This window comes from Saccostrea echinata, unplaced genomic scaffold (assembly GCF_033153115.1).
Source record: "Saccostrea echinata isolate AGI-Se365-2 ecotype Australia unplaced genomic scaffold, CSIRO_AGI_Sech_v1 ptg000056l, whole genome shotgun sequence".
NCBI classification, from domain to species: domain Eukaryota; kingdom Metazoa; phylum Mollusca; class Bivalvia; order Ostreida; family Ostreidae; genus Saccostrea; species Saccostrea echinata.
The window spans coordinates 17,711,475-17,736,073 of NW_026889805.1; the positions used below are offsets into that span (position 1 = coordinate 17,711,475).

Sequence of the window (24,599 nt, forward strand, 5' to 3'; positions counted from 1 at the left end):
TTAAGAACCATGTTTAATAGTAATAAAATATTAAAGAGAAACAACATACAGTCACATTATACTAATACTTATATTAAGGTAGTAGAAAAGAATGTACTTTCTGTTGAAAATATGAAAATGGGGCAATCTCTTAAACAGGAACAACAACTCCTCTTGTAAGAAGGGGGCCGCCGTGTTGGAGGAAAACAGCCGGCCACACGGGCTGTTTTACAATTTCTCCCTTTCGTGAGTAGAACGTGTAGTAATTGGTGTTAACACTCTCCCCATCATTTGCCCAAGTGATCACCATTGGAGGTTCCTGAATACACATGAACCAAATTATTTCCATACATTTGTCAATAAAATTGAGCACAGCTGCAGGTAAAAGGTCAAGATCCCATTTGAAAATGTGCCTCACCACTTGCTCTTTAAAGTCCTGAGAATATGAAAATACATATAACTGCCCAAGCATACATGTAATATAAGTAAAACATGTGTCACTATTGATGTAAAATTTTAAAGAAAGTTCATTCGATCCTTCTTATAGATATTGCTTTATTTAATGCAGGCCCGTAGTAAGTAATTTCAGTAGGGGGGGGGGGGGGGGCACAGCCATATATATTCAGTTGAGGGGGTACTATGAACCAAAAATTCCTTGACAAGCAAAGAAAACAAAAAAAAGGTCATCAGACGTTTTTATTGAGGGGGCACAAGCATATAGTAGCTATGTTTTCTACATTAATCTACATATCGGCAAAATTATTGGGGGGGGGGGGTACGGCCCCCCGTGCCCCCCCCCCCCGGGTTCCTACGGCCATGTAATGAACATTAAATAAGTAACAAGCATTCTGAGAGTATTGCATTAGCAATACTAGTCCCCTACCGGCAAGTGTAATCTGGTTCCCGTTAAGAATTGAAAATGCCATAATTCCGTCAAAAATTAATGAAGCGGGACGAAATGCAAAATTGATATATAACTAATCAAGGTAAAGCCACATACCAAAAATCAGCTCAATATCTACAAGCGTTTAGAAGAAAATTGCGGAAAACCCGTAAAAATTGAAAAGGCCGTAATTCCATCAAAAATCAATGAAGCGGAACGAAATGCAAACTTGACCTGTAAATCATCAAGGTACACTCACATACCAAAAATCAGCTCAATATCTGCAAGCGTTTCGGGAAAAAGTGCGGAAAACCAAGTGGGACAGACAGAGGGACAGACAGACAGACGGACGGACAGACTCAGAGGAAACCTATAGTCCCCTCCGGTTTCACCGGTAGGGGACTAATAAGTATTTCTACGGTCTACTAGCTTTTAAGCTTACCACACAAAGCTCAGGAACGGAGACTCCTGCGTTAACCTTTCGAAAGTCCTTTGCGCATCTCGCAGCGCATGATGACATCAGTAGCTGTTGGCCTTCATGCAGACATTGGAAGTCATCGTTACTCTGTAGTTAACAGGTACAAAAATGAAAAAAAAGTCACCTGGTATAGCGCAAAACCAAAAAAAAATCACCTGGTTAGCATATGATATGCATAAAGATAATAATTCAAGCTTGAAGTTTAATCCTCATTGCCTTCATTAACTTACCTTGTACTGACGTTTTGGGTGAATCATAGGGCCGTACAAAACATTTTCTAACATTTCAAGTTGCTCTTTCGCAGTTGTTTCACAGTAGTCGTAAATATACTATAAGAAATTGAAAATTAAAAAAAAAAACCATTGAATTTCTTCGCCTTTTCCCTAAAATTTTGGGTTCATGCCTTTGAATATACCTACTCTGACAATCCGCAGCAAATGAAAAATGGCGTCCATTTCCCCCCATCGAAGAGACATCGTCAATGCATCAAATGCGTCGTTCCATTCCTCTTCATAAACAGTAGCAAAGCGTTCGGCGAGACGCGTAGGGCGACCTTCATCGTCAGGGCTACTGATGTAATTTGTTTCATCAGTTTCCTTTATGTTTAAGGAATGCGTCAGTCTAGAAGTATAATCAGACTCATCAATTTTACTTCGGATTTCTCCTAGGATTAATTCTGAAGGAATCTAAATCCACATTAATTTGCCACGCATATATTTTCGATCATTTTGAATTGAACAAAAAATACATTACATGTCTTTTAAATTAAAAAACAACATATTTTTATCATAATATCAGCAACTGCAGTCATGAGAAACATCTCCTCGAAGTTGTGAATTCATTCTCATGAAATGAATTGCAAGACTCACCTGTTTGTTAATTCTGCAATTTTAGATCTCTGAAATTCTATTGTACTCTTTAGTTTTAAATAATCATCAAATGGCACCATGGTCCAGTCGTTCTCCTTAAGTTTATTCGGTGATTTAGAACGTGATCTTTCTGGTGACCTATCTACTCTTTGCAGATTGACATCCAAGTCTGGTTGTTTTTCTTTCCTAGACTTTCTTTTTTCTTTTTCTGGAGTACTTTTGGGAGATCTCTTAGATTTTCTTTCTTTGTCCTATTTAAGTAAGAGAAGCAGACATAGCATCCATATTTCTAAATATGTATACGAACAACAAAAAGCGTCATTTGCTTTTATGTGCACTTCAACAATTCTGTGCAGTTTAAGACAAATTCTTTCATGAAATTTGCAAATATATGTATACATGTTTCGAAACAAAACACTAGTGCAAAATTATAAAATCTTAATTTTGTTCACCAGACCTGTTCTTTGAGTTGCAGTTCCTCTAACACCCCCTTTGACCGTTTGAGGGACACCAGCTCATTAAGGGCCGCTGGGATCTTGTAGCTGACGGGAGTTTCTTTGGCGTTCTGAATGATGTGATACAGAACTCCAGTAAGGTGCTCTGACGGATGAGTTGGATTACTGTTATCCATTCGACTTCTTTTTAGAGCTATGTACTATATTTTCAAAAAGAAATAGAGTCAACACAATCAACGTTAACGTCTTTATTTTAAAGATGCATAATTATATGTAGCGAATATATAAAGATTAGCGGACTGTCATTTGCCCGAATATAAGAATTAGAATAGGATCAACTTCTTAATGAGAGGCAAACAGAACAAGCAATATTTTAAATTAGAAGAATGGCACTGCAGATTAAACATTTATTATCTAAAAAAAAAAAAAACAAGGCATATCAGGAGACCTAATTTAACCAGCACCTGACACACGAAAAAGCGTGTGTACAAAGGTTAGGATTTAACGATTATTTAGAAGCACGAACCAGCAAGATTTTTATCAAACAATTTCTTTATTTGGAATTTTGTTATTTTAAGGTCAATTTCTTCCAGACAAAGGAAGTCAATGCTTTATAGTTTATTTCAAAACTGAATTTCTACAGCAACATGCTCAGAGAGAGAGAGAGAGAGAGAAGACCGCCTAGTTTCATCTCAAACATGTAGGTAAAAGATGTTCATAATTGTTACCTTCCATTTTATTTAAAGTTACTGTAATGAAGTAAGAACTATATTACACTGATTTAAAATAACCTTACCTTACTTGGGTGAAGATCTTTCAACAAATGCTCACATCTCAAGAGTTCGGTGTATTCAGCTTCCGCAACATCGACATCAACTTTTGGTAAAAGTCTGCGCATTCCTTGCAAAATGTCCGAAATATTTTCTCGCCAGTGCTGTTCATATTTCAATGGATGCAAACTTGAGTAATTTGCTACGATGTTTGGTATGCGTTTTGGGGCTTCCATTTTCCTATCTTAATTGTTAATAAAATCAAATGCACGGGTTCTTCTAGTTCCTCTGTACAGGGCAATTCAAGTATTTGGAAGTTGTTTAAAAACTCCTACCAACATTGTGATGACTGGGTAAGTTAATAAAGAATTCCCAAGGTGTGTGTTATATAGGAATGCGTAGGTCAGACAAAATTGTCGTATTACCAGCAGATCATGATCAAAAGGTCACGTGTACATTGTCTTTCATTGTTTATTTATTTACGATGGGTTTTAATTAATAAAGCCACACACAATAGAAGACACAGACACGATTCAGCGACGTTAAAAGACGTCGAGCACTGTTCATCTGAGCCGTGGATTTAATATTGAATCGCGTGTTCGTGATACGAGACCTAACTTCAGTTTATAAATGAAGATCATTGTCGAAGATCTCCCTCAAAAGATTACTTAACGAATCACAGGAATATGTGTTAGAAAACACAGTTGTGACAGGAGAGGAGAAAAATATGACGGACCAGCTCAGGGTTCGAACCCGGGACTCCTGAATCTCCGGTCAGGTGCCAACACTGGCTATCGAATCCTTCTGACTGCCACATTCCTCCCTTCTTAAATATCTTCGGCCTCCAAGGACATCAGCCCAGGCTCTTCCCTGGCAGGTCTTTCACCTGTTACTTCCAGGGCATGGCACGGCACCAAATGTAACAGGAGAGGAGAAAAATGCGACGGACCAGACCGGGACTCGAACCTGGGTGCCCTGAATCTCCAGTCAGGTGCTTTACCAACTGCATGAGCTATCTGGCCACCGGCATTCAAAACCGTCTGACCGTCACAGTTTTTTTAAAGTTCATGATTATATGTAGGCTAGTTCACATAATTCTACAGGATATAAAAAGAATATGTTTCTGCTTTTCTAGCTGGAACCAATTGCAAAATTGAAGAAAAACATACATGCCAACTTTCCACATTTAGGCGGGAGATCCGATTTTACCCTTATATCCCACTTTCTCGACCGAGAAAACAAAATTGCCCTAAACTCCCTAAAATTTCCGATTTTCAGAATTTTCCTACCGCCATATTTTGTCAATCGGGATAATAATATCAGACTTGTTTATGCAATGCACACAGATTAATCTCCTTGATTATTTTTTAAAAAACGAAAGTAGAAAACTACAAGCATAGCTGCTGATTTTATCTGCTTATAATGAAAATATTGTAAAGTTTACCGGTTAAAATAAAATGAAAATAATTAAGATGAAACAACAGTCTCATGTCAAGTAACTGAACTTCTCCCTCCCCCTCCCAAAGTTAATATTGTGCGTTGTATCTCCTCCCTCCTCCTCCCAATGTATTGCAATTTTTCAATATTTCTTCAATATAATGCCGAATTAGGAAATTCTAATTGTGTAAAATGTAAAATTGATATAAAATCTTACAAATGTTTCCCGGAAACTTTGGTTATAAAACCTTATATATATTTCTAAAACTTTGCAAAAAAAAATTATTGAACTGAAATAAAAGTTGTAGATTTTCCCATTTTTCAATAATTTATGTCTCTTAATGAACATAATGTTGTTAAACTAAACAGATATCACTTTTTTAGTGAGAGAGGCTGTTTTAATAAGTGATATCAATATTAAAAAAAAACGAGATAAAAATTTATTTTCACGACAAAATGTTGCAAATTTAAAGATTTGAAAACTGGCGTCACGCGCAAAATCCGCCATGGGAATTTTCAAAAGTTGGCATGTATGGAAAAAAAATGAAGTGTGATCAGTAGTAATCAGATAATGACAAATGAATAACAATGAATTTGCTACAAATATAGTTTTATTACATGTCATTATACATGTAGTAGATGAAAATAAGGGTTACACATTTATGTTATAATAACTGATGCTGAGGCAACATAAGGAACAAAGGTTTAAGGATGTAAGCATGTGTAGCACAGGCCCCTAGGAAGCAATTTCAGTTTGAGGGGTAGAGGACATAACCAAATATTTTCAGTTAAGGAGACCAAGAAATAATTCCTTGACAATCAAGAGATCATCAGATGTGTTATTATAAAGGGGGCACAGCATAAGGTACATGTAGCTATGTTTTCTATAAGGTACATGTACATGTAGCCTTGTTTTCTATAGCATATTATAGAGGTATATAAACCCCCCCCCCCCCCATTCCTAAAGTCATGTGAAACTCCCCATTGTCTTTAAAACAGCCATTCAATTAGAAAATTGTTAAGGATAGCATCTTTTGAGATAAAGATCACATTTACAAATGTACGTAGTAATACCTCTCATGTATTCAGGCATAATGAAGTTGTTTTGACTTGATCGAATTTTAGCTTATACCAATCGCGGTTAGATACGAAATGGGCGAAAATATCCATATATTCTTTATGCAATATTAAAAATAGAACTGTCCAAAAGGGACAAATACCCCCCGCTGGGTTTTTTAGAGAAGGTGCCAAATTACTAATATGGAAATTACTAAAATGGATTTACACTATCTGCTGTGTAATGTAAAAACTGTTTTTAATACCTGGTGATGTTTTTTTTTTTAGTTTTAATGAGTAGTTTTAAGCTGTAGTTCACATTTTTGTACACTTCAGTTCTATGTTCTACACTATGTTCTTGATTCTATGTCTCAAACCTTAGCATTTATAAACCCATAATGACTAAGTCAATAAAAATGAAAAAAAAAAACATCTGTAAAATGCAGAAAAATTATCAAATAATGTTGAAAATACCAGGTGTACATCTTCATATGGTAAATAATGAGTGTACAAATCTATAATCATACAAATCTATGCAATAGCCTCTGAGAACAGGTCCGGACAAAACCACACAATAAAAATAAAAAAACACCTGTAAAATGCAGAAAAATTATCCAATCATGATGAAAAAAACAGGTGCACACCTTCATATGGCGAATAATAAGTGTACAAATTTTCAGACAAATCCTTGCAATAGTTTCCGAGAAACGGCCTGGACAAAATCTCGTCTACAGACAGACGGACAGACATGGTGATTCCAATATACCCCCCCCCCCCAACTTCGTTTGGGGGGGGTATAAAAATGTTCTTTTAAAAACGCATAAGAATGAAATGGGCAAAAAGTGTGATTCCATTTAATGCTGTCTTTTCATGTCACATGTTTACATGACGCTGAAAAAGAATATTAGAGGACTGATATAAAATACATAAATAGGAATATGCCAGTTAGATGTGAAAAGTGATTCTATGTACAAGTATATAGCTCAATGCTTTTAGTTTGGCATGAATTGAAGTCTTCTCCTACACCTGCAACACTGGTTAACGACAATGCAATCATTTACATTGTTTAATTAGATAGAAAGAAAAAGATGACAATAATTATGGCTCTGGCAAGACATGTCCTTTGGTAACGAGATGACCCTCTTCAAATAAGAACAGTGCAGGCCAAACACAGACAGAAGTAGTTTTTCCTTTTCTTCCATGAAAGGCAAACTCTGTTTTACAGATGGGATCCCCTTTCTGAAGGCAGCGTAAATACATTGGCGGATCCTGTACACGCATGTACCATGTAAGTTCGATGCATTTGTCAACGTACGCAACTACCTTAGGATCATCGGATTTTTCTTTGAAAATTTGATGCAAACGTTCCTTCTGGAATACCTGAAGAAAATTAAAAAAAAAAAATAACATGATTATCAATCTCTGTAAAGATCTCCAATTCCAAATGAAGGTTATCGGCTTTAGTGTATAAAGTCTTCTCTGAGGTATTCAGTTAAGAATAATCTACAATCAATTTCAAAACCTTTGAAGCTTCTCTGACAGTGTAGGCAGCTGAATCTTTACTGTATTTCCTGGCGTGTTCAGTTATGAAGCGGCTGTACTCCATGTCTTTCTGTTTGTCATGTGTACTTTCACCTTTTGCCTACGAAGTTAATAATACTACAACATTTAAAAGCAAAATCAGATGTTGGAGTCCAACGCATAATTTTACTAGCAAAACATCTCGGATAAATCTACATTTTGTAGATCTCAAGACTAGATCATCGAGAATTGAAATTAATTTACCACTTCTTTCTTGTTGCACGTTATTGTACGGAGCATAACATTTTTAAGATCATCAAGATGCAAGTCTGATCTTTCTGCAGAAAACTCGTAAGCAGCCTGTAGATAAAAAAAGCATATACCTTAAGTAATTTTCAAGTTCTAAATGTTTGAAATCAGATATTACGCAAATTCTAATTCAAATTACATAACCATGATTGAAGAGAACAAAACATTAAATATGAAAGAAAAAGTGAGCAAGCTCACATACCCCACGCCCCCCCCCCCCCAAAAAAAAAACTCGACAATGCAACACGTAATGAATGGCACAGTGCATTTTAAATACACAGTATAATTCAAAAAGGGGCATTACTTGCAAAATATCATCACATGAAAACTTCTTGCATATAAGGACATTCAAATCTTTGTATGTTACAAATTTAATTGGGCTGAAGTTTCTCGATAAATAAGGGAATCAAAATTCCTTGGTAATATACAAATCTATACATTATGTCTGAAATACCTACAAAGTTTCAGGAAATTCAGTGCAGGAGATATGCTGACAAACTGTTATTTAAATTCCTCAGTGATTTCGATTTGTTAATGAATGTAAGTCCATGTTCAACACATGACAATTTACACATTTAAATAATTGATGGAAACAAAATTATGATGTAGTCATATGAATTTGTTTATATACTGTACTTGTGAAATTATATAAGGCAAAGCACCAATTTGAGGAGGGGGGGGGGGGGACTATCCAAGATTTTGTGTGTGTGTGTGTGTGTTAAATCATTAATATTTTGATCTCAAAATCAATAGGGGTCTTTTAAGGCCATAAAATATTTTACATAAAATTTCATTACAAAAGCTGATTCCAGTGGATTTCCTAATTACCTAGCTGGAAAGTTTCTTCAATAATAGGCAAAACTCTTAAAGCAAAAATAATGGAATCGGAATTTCCTGGTAATATGCACATCTACACACTGTGTACTATAAATATCTGCAAAGTTTAACCAAATTCTGTGCAGCTGTTTAAGAGGAGTTGCACTAACAAACTGTTCATCTCTATATTCAAGATATGGCAAAAAATCTAAGTTGAAAAGTGCCGAAATTCCCAGAAAAATAACGGAATCAGAATTTCCTAGTAATATGCACATCTACACTTTGTGTACTAAATATCTGCAAAGTTTAACCAAATTCTGTACAGCGGTTTATGAGGAGTTGCGCTGACAAACTGTTCATCTCTATATTCAAGATATGGTCAAAAATCTAAGTTGAAAAGTACCGAAATTCCCAGAAAAAATAAAGGAATCGGAATTTCCTGGTAATATGCACATCTACACATTGTGTCCTAAATATCTGCAAAGTTTAACCAAATTCTGTACAGCGGTTTATGAGGAGTTGCGCTGACAAACTGTTCATCTCTATATTCAAGATATGGCAAAAAATCTAAGTTGAAAAGTGCCGAAATTCCCAGAAAAAATAAAGGAATCTGAATTTCCTGGTAATATGCACATCTACACATTGTGTCCTAAATATCTGCAAAGTCTGACGAAATTCTGTGCAGCGGTTTATGAGGAGTTGCGCTGATAAACTGTTCATCTCTATATTCAAGATATGGCCAAAAATCTAAGTTAAAAAGTACCGAAATTCCCAGAAAAAATAATGAAATAGGAATTTCCTGGTAATATGCACATCTACACATTGTGTCCTATATATCTGCAAAGTTTGACGAAATTCTGTGCAGAGGTTTATGAGGAGTTGCGCTGACAAAAAAAACAGGACTGACTTACTGACACACTGACTGACTGACGGACGGGTCAAAAACATTATACCTCACGCAACTTGCTGCGTGGGGTATAAAAATACTTACTTTTAAAATCAGAATATCGGTTGAGAAATATATTGAAAATTTTTTTTTGGTATATTCTTGAGAGACATAAAGAAATACATGTAGGATTACTGTACGACATATATAACAACAAGTCCTACCATTAAAATATCTTTCAGGGTGTTAAGGACATCCTCAAAGTAGTCAGACTCGGTCTCCTCAGCGTTTGGATGTCTGAGGGCTTTAATAACTTCGAACACCTCCGACCATTCATTGTCATATAACTCACTATACAGCTCCCCGATCTTAGTGGGCCGATGTTTATCACTCAGGTCAGCAATGTTAGGATTACCAGCCGTTAGTTGTTGACTTGCAAATTTACTCAATCTGAAACATGAAATTATCTACATTACATAAATTTTAAGTAACAATATTAGTCTTCATAACCATTTGGAATTTACATGCTAATTTTGCATAAATATGTATCTTCCTGATGTCAAAAGGACAAAAAAATATCATTTTTGCAATTTAAGTCCTAAATAATTACAAATTTCTCCTATGCTTGTTTACCATCTATTCATACACTGGTTAGTATTATTCTTCATACCTCATTTTGTAGCACAATAAATGAAATGCATACCAAGTAAATCATGCACACTATGGTATGGTGTTTGTGAGGGAGGAGGAGTACTAGTAAATATGTACCATTAAAGATTAAGTGATAATTTATTCCTCCTCTTTTCTTTTGGTACATGTATATATATCATTTGTATACCTTGTTGTTAGTTCTTCTATTTGTTTTATTTTCTCTACGAGTTCATTTTGAAGTTCTTCATACGATTTTCGTGGCACAACCATTGAGTCAATATCTTTCTTATATACACTTTTAAACATCTGTTGTAATAAACAATAATTCAAGATTTACAAATGTAATCTAAAACAAGAGGCCCAAGGGCCTTAACGGTCACCTGAGTACAATACAACAATTTAGAGGATCCATAAACTGATAAATGAAGCTTTGTTGCCCAACAGCAAGAAAATAGTATGATTAGCATCAACAAAATAATTGGTCTAGTATCTATCTGCCCCCCCCCCCCCCCCATTTATCACTATTCCCATGCAGACTATTAACAAAATGTCTATTATTCAAGCCCATATTATTCCTTCTCACAATGGCCTCTCTTGGCCGTTGAAGAACATTTAAAAAGATAGGTTATTTTTGTCTCATTTTTATTCATCTATTATTTCCAAGTCATTAAAACTATGAAAGTACTTTTTTTATTATACAATAAATTTTCTTGCATAATTCTCTTATTCTATTAAGCTTTCAAATACATTATGTAAATTGATTAATTATCAAAGGTGAATGAAGGGGAATAACTTTGCTCAGTAGAATACAAGTTAATAGAGCCCTGGCCAGGACCAGAAAACTTGACTAAATGGTCCAGGTGTTCAAAATTCTGGTAAAAATACCCTTGCATATTAAAACTTTTACTCTGTTTGTCTTGAACATCCAAAGAAGCATAGACAATTTTCAAAGAAATGCATTTTCACCATATTATTAAATAAATAAAGCCCCATCCTTACACCAGAACATCTGACCCATTGGCCACGAACTCACAATTCTGGAAGAAGCACCCTTTCTCATCATAACTATACACTTGTTTCTTTAGTTTATAACCAGGAGTAGATAAAAATTTTTGAAAGAAATTAAGCATTTTCACTATATAAATGTAATCAATAGAGCTCCCCCCCCCCCCCCCGAACCCCTGACCCTGGGGCCATGAATTTCACAATTTTGGAAGAGGCATTCTTCCTTATCATAACCATGCACTTCCTTTGTTTGAAAAATACCCAGGAGCAGAGAAGATTTTGAAAGAATTCATGCCCTTTCCCTATATAATCAATAGAGCCCCCCCCCCCCCTCTAACACCAGAACCCCTGACCCTGGGGCCATGAAATTCACAATTTTGGAAGAGGCACTCTTGCTCATCATAACTATGTACTTAGTTATTTTATTTAATACCCAGGAGCAGAAAAGATTTTCTAAGAATTAATGCATTTTCACTATATAATCAATAGACCCCCCCCCCTAACACCAGAACCCCTGACCCTGGGGCCATGAATTTCACAATTTTGGAAGAAGTACTCTTGCTCTTCATAACTATGTACTTAGTTACTTTATTTAATAACCAGGAGCACAGAAAAGGATTTTCATAGAATTACTGCAATTCTACTATACAATCAATAGAGCCCCCCCCCCCAACACCAGAACCCCTGACCCTGGGGCCATGAAATTCACAATTTTGGAAGAGGCACTCTTGCTCATCATAACTATGTACTTAGTTACTTTATTTAATACCCAGGAGCACAGAAAAGGATTTTCATAGAATTACTGCATTTTCACTATATAATCAATAGAGCCCCGCCCTAACACCAGAACCCCTGACCCTGAGGCCATGAAATTCACAATTTCGGAAGAGGCACTCTTGCTCATCATAACTATGTACTAAGTTACTTTATTTAATACCCAGGAGCAGAGAAGAAGATTTTCAAAGAATTCATGCATTTTCACTACATAATCAATAGAGCCCCGCCCTAACACCAGAACCCCTGACCCTGGGGCCATGAAATTCACAATTTTGGGAGAAGTACTCTTGCTCTTCATAACTATGTACTTAGTTACTTTATTTAATAACCAGGAGCACAGAAAAGGATTTTCATAGAATTACTGCAATTCTACTATACAATCAATAGAGCCCCCCCCCCCCCCCAACACCAGAACTCCTGACCCTGGGGCCATGAAATTCACAATTTTGGAAGAGGCACTCTTGCTCATCATAACTATGTACTTAGTTACTTTATTTAATAACCAGGAGCACAGAAAAGGATTTTCATAGAATTACTGCATTTTCACTATATAATCAATAGAGCCCCGCCCTAACACCAGAACCCCTGACCCTGAGGCCATGAAATTCACAATTTCGGAAGAGGCACTCTTGCTCATCATAACTATGTACTTAGTTACTTTATTTAATACCCAGGAGCAGAGAAGAAGATTTTCAAAGAATTCATGCATTTTCACTACATAATCAATAGAGCCCCGCCCTAACACCAGAACCCCTGACCCTGGGGCCATGAAATTCACAATTTTGGATGAGGCACTCTTGCTCTTCATAACTATGTACTTATTTAGTTTATTTAATACCCAGGAGCAGAGAAGAAGATTTTCAAAGAAATAATGCACTTTCACTATATGTTCTATATAGCCCCACCCTAGCACCAGAACCCCTGACCCTGGGGCCATGAATTTCACAATTTTGGTAGAGGGCTCAATGCTTATTACTATGATGCCAACAGTTTGACTGCTTGATGTCCTGGAGTAAAGAAGAAGATTTTTAAAGATTGCATTATTTTCAGTGGTTTTAGCCCCACCCCTCAGGTCCCAGGGGGGCAGGGACCATGAAATTCACCATTTTTGTTCCCCTTCACCCATAGATGCTATATGCCAAATTTGGTTGAAATTGGTTAAGCGGTTTCAGAGAAGAAGCTAAAAATGTTCAAATGTTAACACACGACGCACACCGCACGACGCACGACGCACGCCGACGGACGAGAACAGATAGCAATAGGTCACCTGAGTGACTCAGGTGACCTAAAAAGGTTGTCATGTTGATGACTGTATGTACGTGAATACACGCGTTTCATATAATTTTGAATAAATAATTTGATTATCGAAGTAATTAAAAACATAAGAAAATGTATTAAAATATTTTCATTTTAGAAAAACTACTTTTTTATATATCAAATTCAAATAAAATATATGTATCACAGATTTTTTTTTAAAAAATATACTTACCTCCCCAAAATTTTCAGCTAAAATAAACTGTTGGTCTGATGTCACAAGATAAAAATATTCAGCCCAAGCCTCTTCATATAATGGATCTTTCTTTTCCATTGAGCGTAGAATGTTATACAAACATTGATAGGGACTGAAAGTGTATTCATCAGGGTTTACCATAAAAACTTGTATCTCTCGATGCTGCAATTTGGAGGGAAACATTACAAGGACAGTAAAAGTGTTGGTATTCACAGTATTTGAATAAGAATGAATTCTTTTTAATCAGTCATCTTATAAATCATAAAAAGAAAATACACATTAATTGATTTGTACAGACCCGTAGCATTTAACAGTGGGGGGGGGGGGGGCATTGCTTTTTGGTATATATTTTTTTCAAATCTTGGAATTTGCCAGTGCTCGACTTTACAGCAACGAAAAGTTGGGGGAGGGGGGCAACAAGCATCTAAATGAAAAGAGGTATAGCGCCCCTTCCCAATATTTCGCCTACTACCAGGCTTAAATGGAAAGTACCAATTACTATAAATAGATTTACTTGACGGCGCATTGGATATGCGGAACTGCTTCTACATGTATATCATTTAAAAGATTTCCTCGTTAACTTAGAGTACCAACCAGACCCAACCTGACACCCAAGCAGTCCCACAAAACAGTCCCCAGGACTGCTTTGGAACCGCAGTGGGACTGCTCTGGAACCGTTGTGGGACTACTCTGGGACTGCTTTCTGTCAGGTTGGGTGTGGTTGGTACTGTATGTGCTGTTTCGGGCTATAAATTCAAGAGAAACACTTTTTTAACTAGATACAAGATATTTCTCTTTTATTACTTCACAACCAGCCTCTCTGTATATTTGCTATCTCACTAAAACAAACAAAATAGTTTTTTTCTTTTTTTTTTAAAGAAATATTTTATTTGTTTGACGTTTTACGGAATGATGCGTCAAGTTTTTTTCTTTATTGTTTTTTAAGATATTTGTTTTCATGAAAGGTCCAGACCACTATATTCATTTCGGGAAATACTGCTGCATCTTAAGTATCGTATTCATTTTTCCACTTTATGTTCTCTTCTTTCCACAATAATAAAAAACCTCATGTTATATTAAGTCCAGGTTACGTTAAATTCAATGTATATGGTAAGAAGACAAGTTGGAACAATAATGTATTAATCTGTATGTTTATTTCTGATGTGTATATTATGAAAAATACGATGATTGAAAATTAACCAGCTAAAGTAAAAAAAAAACTAAATATACTTATAACTATGATTAATAATAATAATTAAAATAAAATCTGGAACTTGCGGGGATTGAACTGGAGACCCCAAACACGAAACAGTTCAGAGTACACCATTACGCTACGCACCCTATTGCAAAGTTGCATGTCTTTTGTGTATATATACAATGTAGCCCCGTGTTTAGATTCTTTTGGAAAATAGGATAACTGAAGAATATAATCAAGTTTAATATGAAGACCAAGTTAAACCAAAATGATTTTAACATATTAGTATACTATGATATCAAATGAACGTAACCCATTCAATATTTCTCTGGTTTAAGTTAGTTCGAATACACATATCTTTATTTTTCAATGCTCACTCAATAGATCTCCATATACCCCATGCAAAATCTGTAAATTTCATTGCTTTTATCTGAGATAATTATGACTATTTTTGTCAGGTACTGGTATAGTTTGTATTTGTTTATAGCTAGATTTAATTAATATAATAAAATATTGTGGATATTTGTAAATGCGCTATACTAGTATTGTAGGCCATTTGGTATACCAAGCCCGCTATACCTCTTTACTATAGCAAATATACACTCAAAAAAGCCCCCCTCCCCGCGTTCTACGGGCCTGTTGTAATCATTTAATACCTTTTTTTTCATATTTGTCATTTATTTCAGATTTCCTGAAGAAACGCACGAGAGCACATCCTTAAAAACAAGAAGCTCATAAGCCAAAACACTCATCTGCATAACTATGGTCTTGCGCTTCTTTATCAGCAGATTTTTTTCTTCCATTATTTTCCTAGTATGCAAAATTTTATTGCCTATTGTGGCCCCACCCTATCCCTAGGATTCATGTTTTGAGCAAACTTGAATCTACCCTACCAGAGGATGCCTCCATATCAAAATTACTAAGAAGATGATCATGTCTTTGCCGTTCTTGAGACGGAATTTTTTAAAGATTGTTTTCCTGATATACATTCCATTATATACAAATATACATTTGTAAATCTTTGATCACTACTGTGGCCCCATTTTTAGCCCAGATGTCATGATTTGAACAAACTTGCTTCACTTCCTGAGGGTGCTTTTCATATCAATATGACTCAGTAATCTTACTTTTGGTGTTCTCGAGAAAAAGATTTTTGAAAGATGTTTTCCTATTATCCTATGTAAATCTTTGACCATCTATTGTGATCCTACCCTACTCCTGGGGGTCATTGAATAAATTAGAATCTATACTTCCCCAGAATGATTCCATATGATATGAGTTATCATACCTTTGATGTTCTCGAGAAATTTGTTTTCCTATACATTAAAAATTTGATCACCAACTTTGGCCACATCCTACCCCCGGGAGTCAAGATTTAAAAAAAAAACTTGAATCTACAATATATAAGAAAGCTTTAACATAAGTTTCAACTTTTCTATCCCCGTGGTTATTGAGAAGAAGATTTCTGCAAGATACCATTAAATTTTCACTCATTCTTCGTTATCTCCCCTTGACAGTGGGTGTGGCTCTTCATTTAAACAAATTTATATCTCTTCACACAAGGACACTTTGAGATAATTTTGGTTTGAATTGTCCCTGTGATTCTTGAGAAGAAGATGAAACTCTGAAAAGTTTATGACGGTGACAACAACAATGACGGCAAAAGACAAATTTTTTATTAGAAAAGCCCACATGAGCTTTAGGCTCAGGTGAGCTAAAAAGGAAAGAAAGAAACACAAGCTTACTTTATCAGGAAATTTCCGTTTAAAATTATCATCTCGTTTTACCAAAAACCTAAATTGTCCTTGAGCTTTCTCTATATCTCCTTGTATTTTAGACTTTAGCTTGAAATTATTAAAGACTTTTTCTATTGGTCTGAGCTCAATCCTCTCTGACTGTGAGCCCTGTTTATGTTTGAGTTTTTCATTCGTTGTTGCACAAAGGATATCGTCCTTCTTCGTATAGGTGGATGGTGTCTGTGCAATATAAAGTATCAAAGTTTAATATAATAGTAACCTGTTAAATATTTAAAAACACATCTCCCTCACTTTGAATATGGTTTGATTAACAACTTAATATGAGAATGTTCATTATAATTATGTGCGGCAATAATTAATTAAAGTTGACATGGAACGAAAATGTATCCCCTCTTAGAGTTCTGGTCTGATCTGGATAAAACTCAGTTCATTCAATCCCTGTCCGTCTGTCTTTAAGTCAAAAAGGGTATCCAGGTGACAATGCCGGAACCCTTGATTAGAATGAATGAATAATGTAAACATAAGTCTGTTGTTGCTCATGAGGTGTGTTATGATCTTGACTCAAGGTCAAATGTCAAAGATCAAATATTAAAATTGTATTATGGCTTTAACTATGGAACCCTTGATTGAGCTATTGAAATCTTGTCCTGAAGATAAATTTGCACCTTGAAACCTTTAATTGGAATGTACTAAAATTTCACTATGTTATTGCTCATGATGACCTAAATTGTGTCATGCTTTGACTCCGGGAAGATCTCGAAGGTAAAGATCAATAAGATGTTGATACCATGTAAGTCTTGTGAAGTCCAAAAATTGTAATAATTAATGAAAATATATTTAGTCCCTTGTATGTTGGATAGATTTTTACATGCATTAAGAATGTGTCATCAAGTTCTTAATGTGTTGGGAAAAGCTATACCTGAGTAAGCAGGAGGGAAAGAAACCTTGTAATGTGTCTGAATAATAGAAACCATGACTTGGGCAAGAATTTATCACTATGCAACCCTGTGGACCTGACCATAACACTGACTAAACTACACATATTTCTTCAATACAAGTAGTACAAAGTCTGAAAACAGAGAAATGATTAGACATGGTGATCCTGTAAAAATCCTACATTTTGTTTGCATTAATAACCATAAAAAAGTAATTCTAAAAAAATTCACAGCAAACAACAATATTACACATCATACTAATGCCTTACTTCAGGTTTCTTAGGTTGATCAGAAGGACTGCTTAATACAATAAATTCAGACACTGCCTCCTTCAATAAATCTGAGCATTTGTCTTTCATCTTTCTCCAAGCATGCTCCAAATAACCAAACAGTTTTGGAGATCTCTTCCTCTGTTCTTCTGTAATGTCTTTGAAATCTGAAGATTTATCCCATGCTCTCTAAAATTTACACATTATGAAATTAAATGTATGGTTCTGACCACCTCAGCCATGAAACGATGAATAATATTGCATTACCTTAACAACTGTGCCCTTATACAAAACAGTCTGTTTATGAAGCAGTCCATGATATTCCCTTTGAGCATCCTCATTGAAATCAGTGTTACCCTTGTGTCTTGAAAAAAGCTGGTTGATAGGTCTTTCTTGTAGATCTTCAATGGGCAAGTGTTGTCCTGATGTGCACTTTACAAAATAAAATATCATAGTAGAAGAATTTAGAAATATGCAAACTATTTGATTTTACAAACCCAGTCACTCCTTCAGAAAATGTGACAATATTTCAATATTTTGGCATTTGCCTTTTTTATGCACAATTAAATGTACTTTTAATATTTCAAGTAAACAGAATTTTTATATGGGATAACTTACCTGCTGATCATCTTGTTTTACAGCATCTTTAACAGGGTCTGTTTTATCTTGGATTTGTTGCCTTTGTCCATCACTGACACCAGGAAATGTATGCACCATGTCATGAACATCAGCTGATACTGTGGTAGGAGATGCACCCTATATAGAAACTTAGTATTTTCAATCTAACCCAACCAAATACAGGAAACAAGTACAAAAGTTCTTGATGCAGTTCTTAGGACTCAATATCTGCAAGCATATCATACACATACCGGTACACCACAAGTCAAAACTTCCGAGTTACCAAACATAGACCTTTGTTACTATGCAGCTTTTCTTAACTGAGGTTTGCTACACATTTGATCATGTTCTTTAGCAGTTTTATGATCTCTGATAAATCAATATTTGTAGGTTTAGTAAAGTACCTGTCAAACTAGAACTGTCCATAATGGACAAATACTCCCCGCTTGCTTTTTCAGGAAAGGTACGAAGTCACTAAAAGTATTTTATGGATCTAAGAGATGTTCACAATTTGTATGAACACTGAGTGTGAAAATTTAACTGCTCATTGTATTTTTTAAAATTAATGATGAACTTATTTAGCCGCAGTCTAGTAAAACATCAATACCATTAATCATATTGTTTTTATTAAATAGAAAAAAAAAACAATTGCAACTATCTGTCATCTTTGTAAGACATGACACTCTGCAATTTGTTTGTTGATATATATCATTTTATATATATATTATTTACATTTGCAAATGTTTTCCCTTATATAACACTATTGAAAGCAACGCGTATCTATATCCATATAAACACAGGTTCCTTGCGTCATAGACGTTTGACGTAATTTCTTAGTGACGTCATAAAGGGTCGACGCGCAAACAATGGATCAAATACGTGCCGTTGAGTTTGAAAAATAAAACATTTCACACGTTAAAGATTATAATCAGGAAAATATAAAATATGAATAAGTCATAAATGTAAATATAAGTAATAATGTATCATTTTTAAACATCTATCGGATATAAATACGGGTTGGTACGAGATCAAATTTACCATAAAGACCTTCGGGCTTTATGGAATTTGATCTCGTGACCAACCCGTATTTATATCCCGATAGATGTTTAAGAATGATACCTTATTTCATATATATATATATATATATATATATATATATATATATATATATATATATATATATATGTGTGTGTGTGTCTGTGTGTGTGTGTGTGTGTGTGTGTGTGAGGGTGTGTGTGTGTGATATGTGTAAAATTCATATTATACAATATTAAATTAGTCTTGATAATTTTATACCAAATTAATTTTGAAAATAAAAGGCAGGTCATCCAGTAAATATGTATTTTAATTTGACAGTCTATTAATTGCAATATTACATGTAAATGAGATACAGACCAGATTTTTAATTCTCCTGCCCAATTCCCTGGAGAAATAGATAACACCTGCTTGATCAGAGATGCTCTAACAGTTTCCCAAATTGAACTCACTATTTAATCTTTTACTGGATGCACCTCCACTCACTACTCCCAAGGGACGAATGGATTTACACTATCTGCTGAGTGATGCATTGTTGTCTGCATTTTTGTAGTACAATATAAATGCATCTTTTGAAAACAAAGATTTTTTAGAAAAGTTTATTACAAAGCTTTAAATGAATTTAAAAAAACGTGTAATCTTGCTTCAAATTTCTGAATGACTCTTACATCTGTAGGGGTTATCTATAATAAAACGTTTTTTAATATATGGTGATTTTTTTTAGTTTTAATGACTTGGTGTTAAGCTGCAATTTACATTTTTCTACAGATATACCAACTGGCAGTTTCTTGATCCTATCCCTAATATCTATATGAACTCAAAATGACTAAATCAATAAAAATGAAACCAGAAGTCTCTGACGAGACTGTAGCTCTACTGGTTGTATTTATAAAGGAAGATAAAAGTAGCACTTGGACTTGAAATTTTGCAACAGCAATAAATAGAATAATGATCCTTGGTTTAGTCTCTTTTGTGGCAAGATTTATTATTATATCAGACTAAAACTGTAGGAGGAGTAGCCTTTTAAAACAATTTTACAGAAATTTTGATTTAAGTAACCATGGCAACATCATTCAACAAAATCAAAAAACAATAACACCAATTATGTATCTCTGTAGTCTACTTGTATGCCACATTATACTGAAATCAGACAAAAAGTGTAGGAGGAGTAGCGTTTTGAAGTATTTCAAGAAAATTTCTATTTTTAGTAACCATGGCAACACTGTTCATCGAAATCCGAAACTGGTATAGAGAATTATGTATCTTAGTGTAGTTTACCTGTGTGCTAAGTAATACTAAAATCAGACCAAAACTGTAGGGGTAGCATTTTGAAGGTATTTCAAGGAATTTCTATTTTTAGTAACCATGCCAACAATGTTCATCGAAATCAGAAAATCAATATAAAGAGTAATGTATCTTAGTGTAGTCTACTTGTTTGCCAAGTTATACTGAAATCAGACCAAAACTGTAAGAGAAGTAGCATTCTGAAAGTATATTCATATAAGAAATTTCTATTTTTAGTAACCATGGCAACACCGTTCATTGAAATCAAAAACCGATATAGAGAATTATGTATCTTGTTATAGTCTACTTGTGTGCCAAGTTATATTGAAATCAGATCAAAAAGTGTAGGAGGAGTAGCATTTTGAAAGTATTTCACAGAAATTTCTATTTTTAGTAACCATGGCAACACCGTTCATCGAAATCAAAAACCGATATACAGAATTATGCATCTTAGTATCGTCTACTTGTGTGCCAAGTTATGTTGAAATGAGACCAAAACTGTAGGAGGAGTAGCATTTTGAAAAATTGTTTACAGACGGACTGACAGACAGACAGACAAACAGACAGAGAGACAGACAGATGGATGGACGACGGACACCTTACTATTGCATAAGCTCTTCTGGTCTCTGACCAGTAGAGCTAAAAACACACCTATAAAATGAGGAAAAAATATCCAGTCATGATAAAAATACCAGGTGCACATCTTTATATGGTGAATAATTAGTGTACAAATTTTCAGACATCCGGACAAAATCACGTCTACAGATGGATGGACATACAAACAGACATGTTGATTCCAATATATCCCCCCTAAACTTGTTTGCGGGGGGAGTATATATTAAAATGTTTAAAATATGTGTAAGTCATGAATGGAGTATTATAGAAGGACATTTTGAAAACAGTTACATAAGTAAATGATGATGAAGGAATTGATCCCATTTGCTGTTTACTGTCAGGCTCAGGATGTTGGTCAGTATTTAATCTCGGTGTTGTAGATTTGCTCAGGACTGGAGGAGATTTTGCACTATTAGCCTAAAAAATATCTCAACTTCTGTAATACATGAATAATGTACTTATGACTACTCGATACATTAACAAGAGGCTCATGGGCCACATCGCTCACCTGAGCACATCGCATAAGCAAAAGCAAAAATCTGTGTAGTATTGATAAGAGTAAATATAGAAGTGATTGCAAATACCCCCCCCCCCCTCCCCAGGGGAAGGAGGGTATGATTTGTTCACACTTGAATCTACACTAACTGAAGATGCTTCCATATCTCTTTGACTAATTATGGCTTTTGAAGATTTTTTTTTTATATGTTTGATCTTCTACTGTGACCCTGCCCTACCACCCGGGAACACGATTTGAACAAACTAGAATCTGGATGCTTCTAAATTAATATGACTAATAATGAAATTGATGTTCTTGGGAAGAAGTTTTTTTAAAGATATTTCAATATTCCAATGTAAAACTTTAATTGTCCATTGTTTCCCAATCATATCCTGGGGGTCATGATTTGAAAATTTTGAATCAACATAACCTAAAGACACTTTCACATAAATATAATGGCTTTGTTGTTCTTCAGGAGATTTCTCCTAATATAAATTCTTATGTAAAAATTTAATTGTCCATTGTGTCCCCACCCACCTTCCAGGAGTCATGATTTGAACAAATTTGAATCTTTACTATGTCAGGAAGCTTTCACATAAGTTTCATCTTTTCTGGCCCAGTGGTTCTTGAGAAGATTTTTAAATGACCCAACCCAATTTTTACTTTTTCTTCATTATCTCCTTGGAAGAGGGTGTGGCCCTTCCTCTGAACAACCTTGAATCTTCTTCACCCAAAGATACTCTGTGCCAAGTTTAATTGAAATTTGCCCAGTGGTTCTGCAAAAGAAATTGAAATTGTATAAAGTTTACAATAAGAACAACGAATACGGCAACGACGACAACGGACGAATTTTGATCAGAAAAGCTCACTTGAGCTTTTGACTCAGTTGAGTTAAAAAGTCTGTCTTCTGTCTTTATAAATTCATGTTTGTAATGTCGCTAATTACTTATGTTAAATAATGAATTAGATGAGTGATTACATAAATCTACCAAACCTGTAATTTAGGCATTTGCTTGGTTTGCTGAGGTGTAACTTCTTTCTTTTCATAAATATCAGAAGGAGTTGGGTTTTTACCCTCGGTTGTTTTTTTAGGATACAATAAAGTAACAATATTTTGATACAAGAGATAATAACTCTTCACAAATATAAGAAAGTAACTTCTAGTATCTTTTTGATAAAAGTGGTAAACATTTAGATTTTGTATTAAAGCCTACTTTCAATTGGCTTCACAAAATGTTTTAAATTTCATTCCTAAACTTATTTACTGATATTAATTGAAATAACATGCATCTTCATTATATATGCACTATTGTAACATGGATTATGTAATACTAGTAGATCAAAATGATTATACAAACACCTTCAGAAAATATCTGGCATCCAAAAGATATCGAAGCTCATTCCATTCATTTTTCAGCTCAGTATGTTTTTCATCCAATGGTGCAACCATTTGTAAAACTTTAACAATATTATGCACAGCTGGATCCTGGAGAAGTTCTGAGGGATTAATTTTCTCTTTTCTCTCCCCTTTATCTTTTCTGTTCATCTCTAACATCTTGAACTAGATATACATGTACAATACTTTTAAACCATGTTCATAAATTAAATTTCATATCAATGTTGTATATACACATGCAAAATATACTTAAGAAGTTTAACCCATTTTAGAGTACATATGTAGTAGATCATTATCAGCATACCTCATTTGGATGTTCATTTTTGAGTTTTTTAAGGTCTGACAGAAGAGCAAGGTATTGTCCTTTTGCTACATCAGTGAAGTTTGGAGGCAGCCCTTTTTTCATCTCAAGTAATTTTGGACTTTTAAAAATATGTTCAATTGGTTTCTCAGGTTCAGAAGTTTGACCATGTTGATCCATGTGTTGCTGCAAAAATAAATAAATAAATATAATATAGAACAAAATTGAAAAGAATTTTAAAAAAAAACTAATGCAATAATTGAATTCAAATATATTCTTATCTTAAATTTTCACCCCCTTTTTTGGCACCATCCTATTCCCTGGGGCATTGATTTAACAAATACAAATCTTGCTTACAAATGACTTAATTTGATCGCCGAAATATGGCTGAAATATTGCCGACTCCACGTTAATATACAGTTAAAGTATATCATTGAGGGAGTTAGCAAGATTCCAGTTCCCTAAGGCCAGGACTATTTCCCGAGGCGAAACCGAGGGAAATAGTCCTGGTCGAGGGGAACTGGAATTTTGCAAACTCCCACAATGATATACTTTTAACCGTTTTATTATACCGATACAAACGTAAAACTTAGAGGATTCAAATAGCGTGATTTCAAAGCAGAGATCAGCTCACTGAACTAACACACGGGGCTTAGTCCATTCACATATCATACCAATGGAAAAGTAAAATCTAGAGGACTACGGATGACAGGGAGTTAGCTTTCGAAGCAGGGATTAGCTCACTTGACTAACGCACGGGAATTAGTCCATTCATAACAATTTCCAGGGAATTAGTCACATCAAACGATCTAATGTTATATAGGGAAAAATCAGTAGAGGTATAATAACAATAATAATCAATAAATCAATCATGAACATACACATATTGTACATGTATGTTTTTGTTTGTCTTTCTAACATATAACGACTGATTTGTTAAGATTTCAAACAGCCTGTAAACAAAATTCCTTTGCTGAAAAAAATTGAGTAACAAAAAAAAAAATATAGACATACATGATTTTTTTTAAATCTTTGGCAGTTTTGCATTTCCTCAGAGAGAAGGAAATTATTCACAACTCCTAATGTACATGCATGCAGTTCTCAAGAGAAACATTAAGTCTCAATAATGTTTTTCCTCACAGAGAGAGAAATTGTTTACAACTTCAGATGTAATTTACAAGACAACATCAAGTCTCAATTGCATGTCCTTTCTGTTGAACTTAAAATGTGGATATGGCTGTGGACTGCAATGGATGAAAACATTGGAAGTAAACATGTATAAGGCACCACCACCCC

At 34.7% G+C, this 24,599-nt stretch overlaps 2 protein-coding genes across 3 annotated transcripts; both read right to left on the reverse strand.

Annotated features, from left to right (window-relative positions):
* On the reverse strand, positions 1-3,690 carry LOC133173128 (uncharacterized). The gene is made up of 7 exons (XM_061308063.1): positions 3,461-3,690; positions 2,667-2,864; positions 2,210-2,460; positions 1,760-1,961; positions 1,571-1,669; positions 1,305-1,427; positions 1-415 (listed from the first exon to the last, which is right to left on the reverse strand). Exons 1-7 carry the CDS (start codon positions 3,668-3,670, stop codon positions 131-133), a joined length of 1,368 nt encoding a protein of 455 aa, XP_061164047.1. The 5' UTR covers positions 3,671-3,690; the 3' UTR covers positions 1-130.
* Positions 3,691-6,765: 3,075 nt separating this feature from the next.
* Positions 6,766-23,486, reverse strand: LOC133173647 (uncharacterized). Of its 2 annotated transcripts, XM_061308631.1 has the most exons (13): positions 23,307-23,486; positions 22,967-23,167; positions 21,402-21,527; positions 18,177-18,314; positions 17,826-17,990; positions 17,559-17,747; positions 16,343-16,573; positions 13,382-13,564; positions 10,298-10,416; positions 9,684-9,909; positions 7,713-7,808; positions 7,450-7,569; positions 6,766-7,307 (listed from the first exon to the last, which is right to left on the reverse strand). In XM_061308631.1, exons 1-13 carry the CDS (start codon positions 23,481-23,483, stop codon positions 7,026-7,028), a joined length of 2,253 nt encoding a protein of 750 aa, XP_061164615.1. In that variant the 5' UTR covers positions 23,484-23,486; the 3' UTR covers positions 6,766-7,025. The 2 variants fall into 2 exon arrangements, with proteins under 2 accessions (XP_061164615.1, XP_061164616.1); XM_061308632.1 differs by lacking the exon at positions 7,713-7,808.
* Between the last annotated feature and the right edge of the window lie 1,113 nt (positions 23,487-24,599).

Excerpts from the sequence above, each read along its gene's own strand:
- LOC133173128 (XM_061308063.1), bottom strand. The coding sequence starts at position 3,670 with ATGGAAGCCCCAAAACGCATACCAAACATCGTAGCAAATTACTCAAGT. Across the intron at positions 2,865-3,460 it reads AAGATCTTCACCCAAGTAAG|TACATAGCTCTAAAAAGAAG; the intron begins GTAAGGTTATTT and ends TTGAAAATATAG. Across the intron at positions 1,670-1,759 it reads ATTTGCTGCGGATTGTCAGA|TATATTTACGACTACTGTGA; the intron begins GTAGGTATATTC and ends AATTTCTTATAG.
- LOC133173647 (XM_061308631.1), bottom strand. The coding sequence starts at position 23,483 with ATGGATCAACATGGTCAAACTTCTGAACCTGAGAAACCAATTGAACAT. Across the intron at positions 23,168-23,306 it reads AAAATGAACATCCAAATGAG|TTCAAGATGTTAGAGATGAA; the intron begins GTATGCTGATAA and ends ATGTATATCTAG. Across the intron at positions 10,417-13,381 it reads TAGCTGAAAATTTTGGGGAG|ATGTTTAAAAGTGTATATAA; the intron begins GTAAGTATATTT and ends TTATTACAACAG.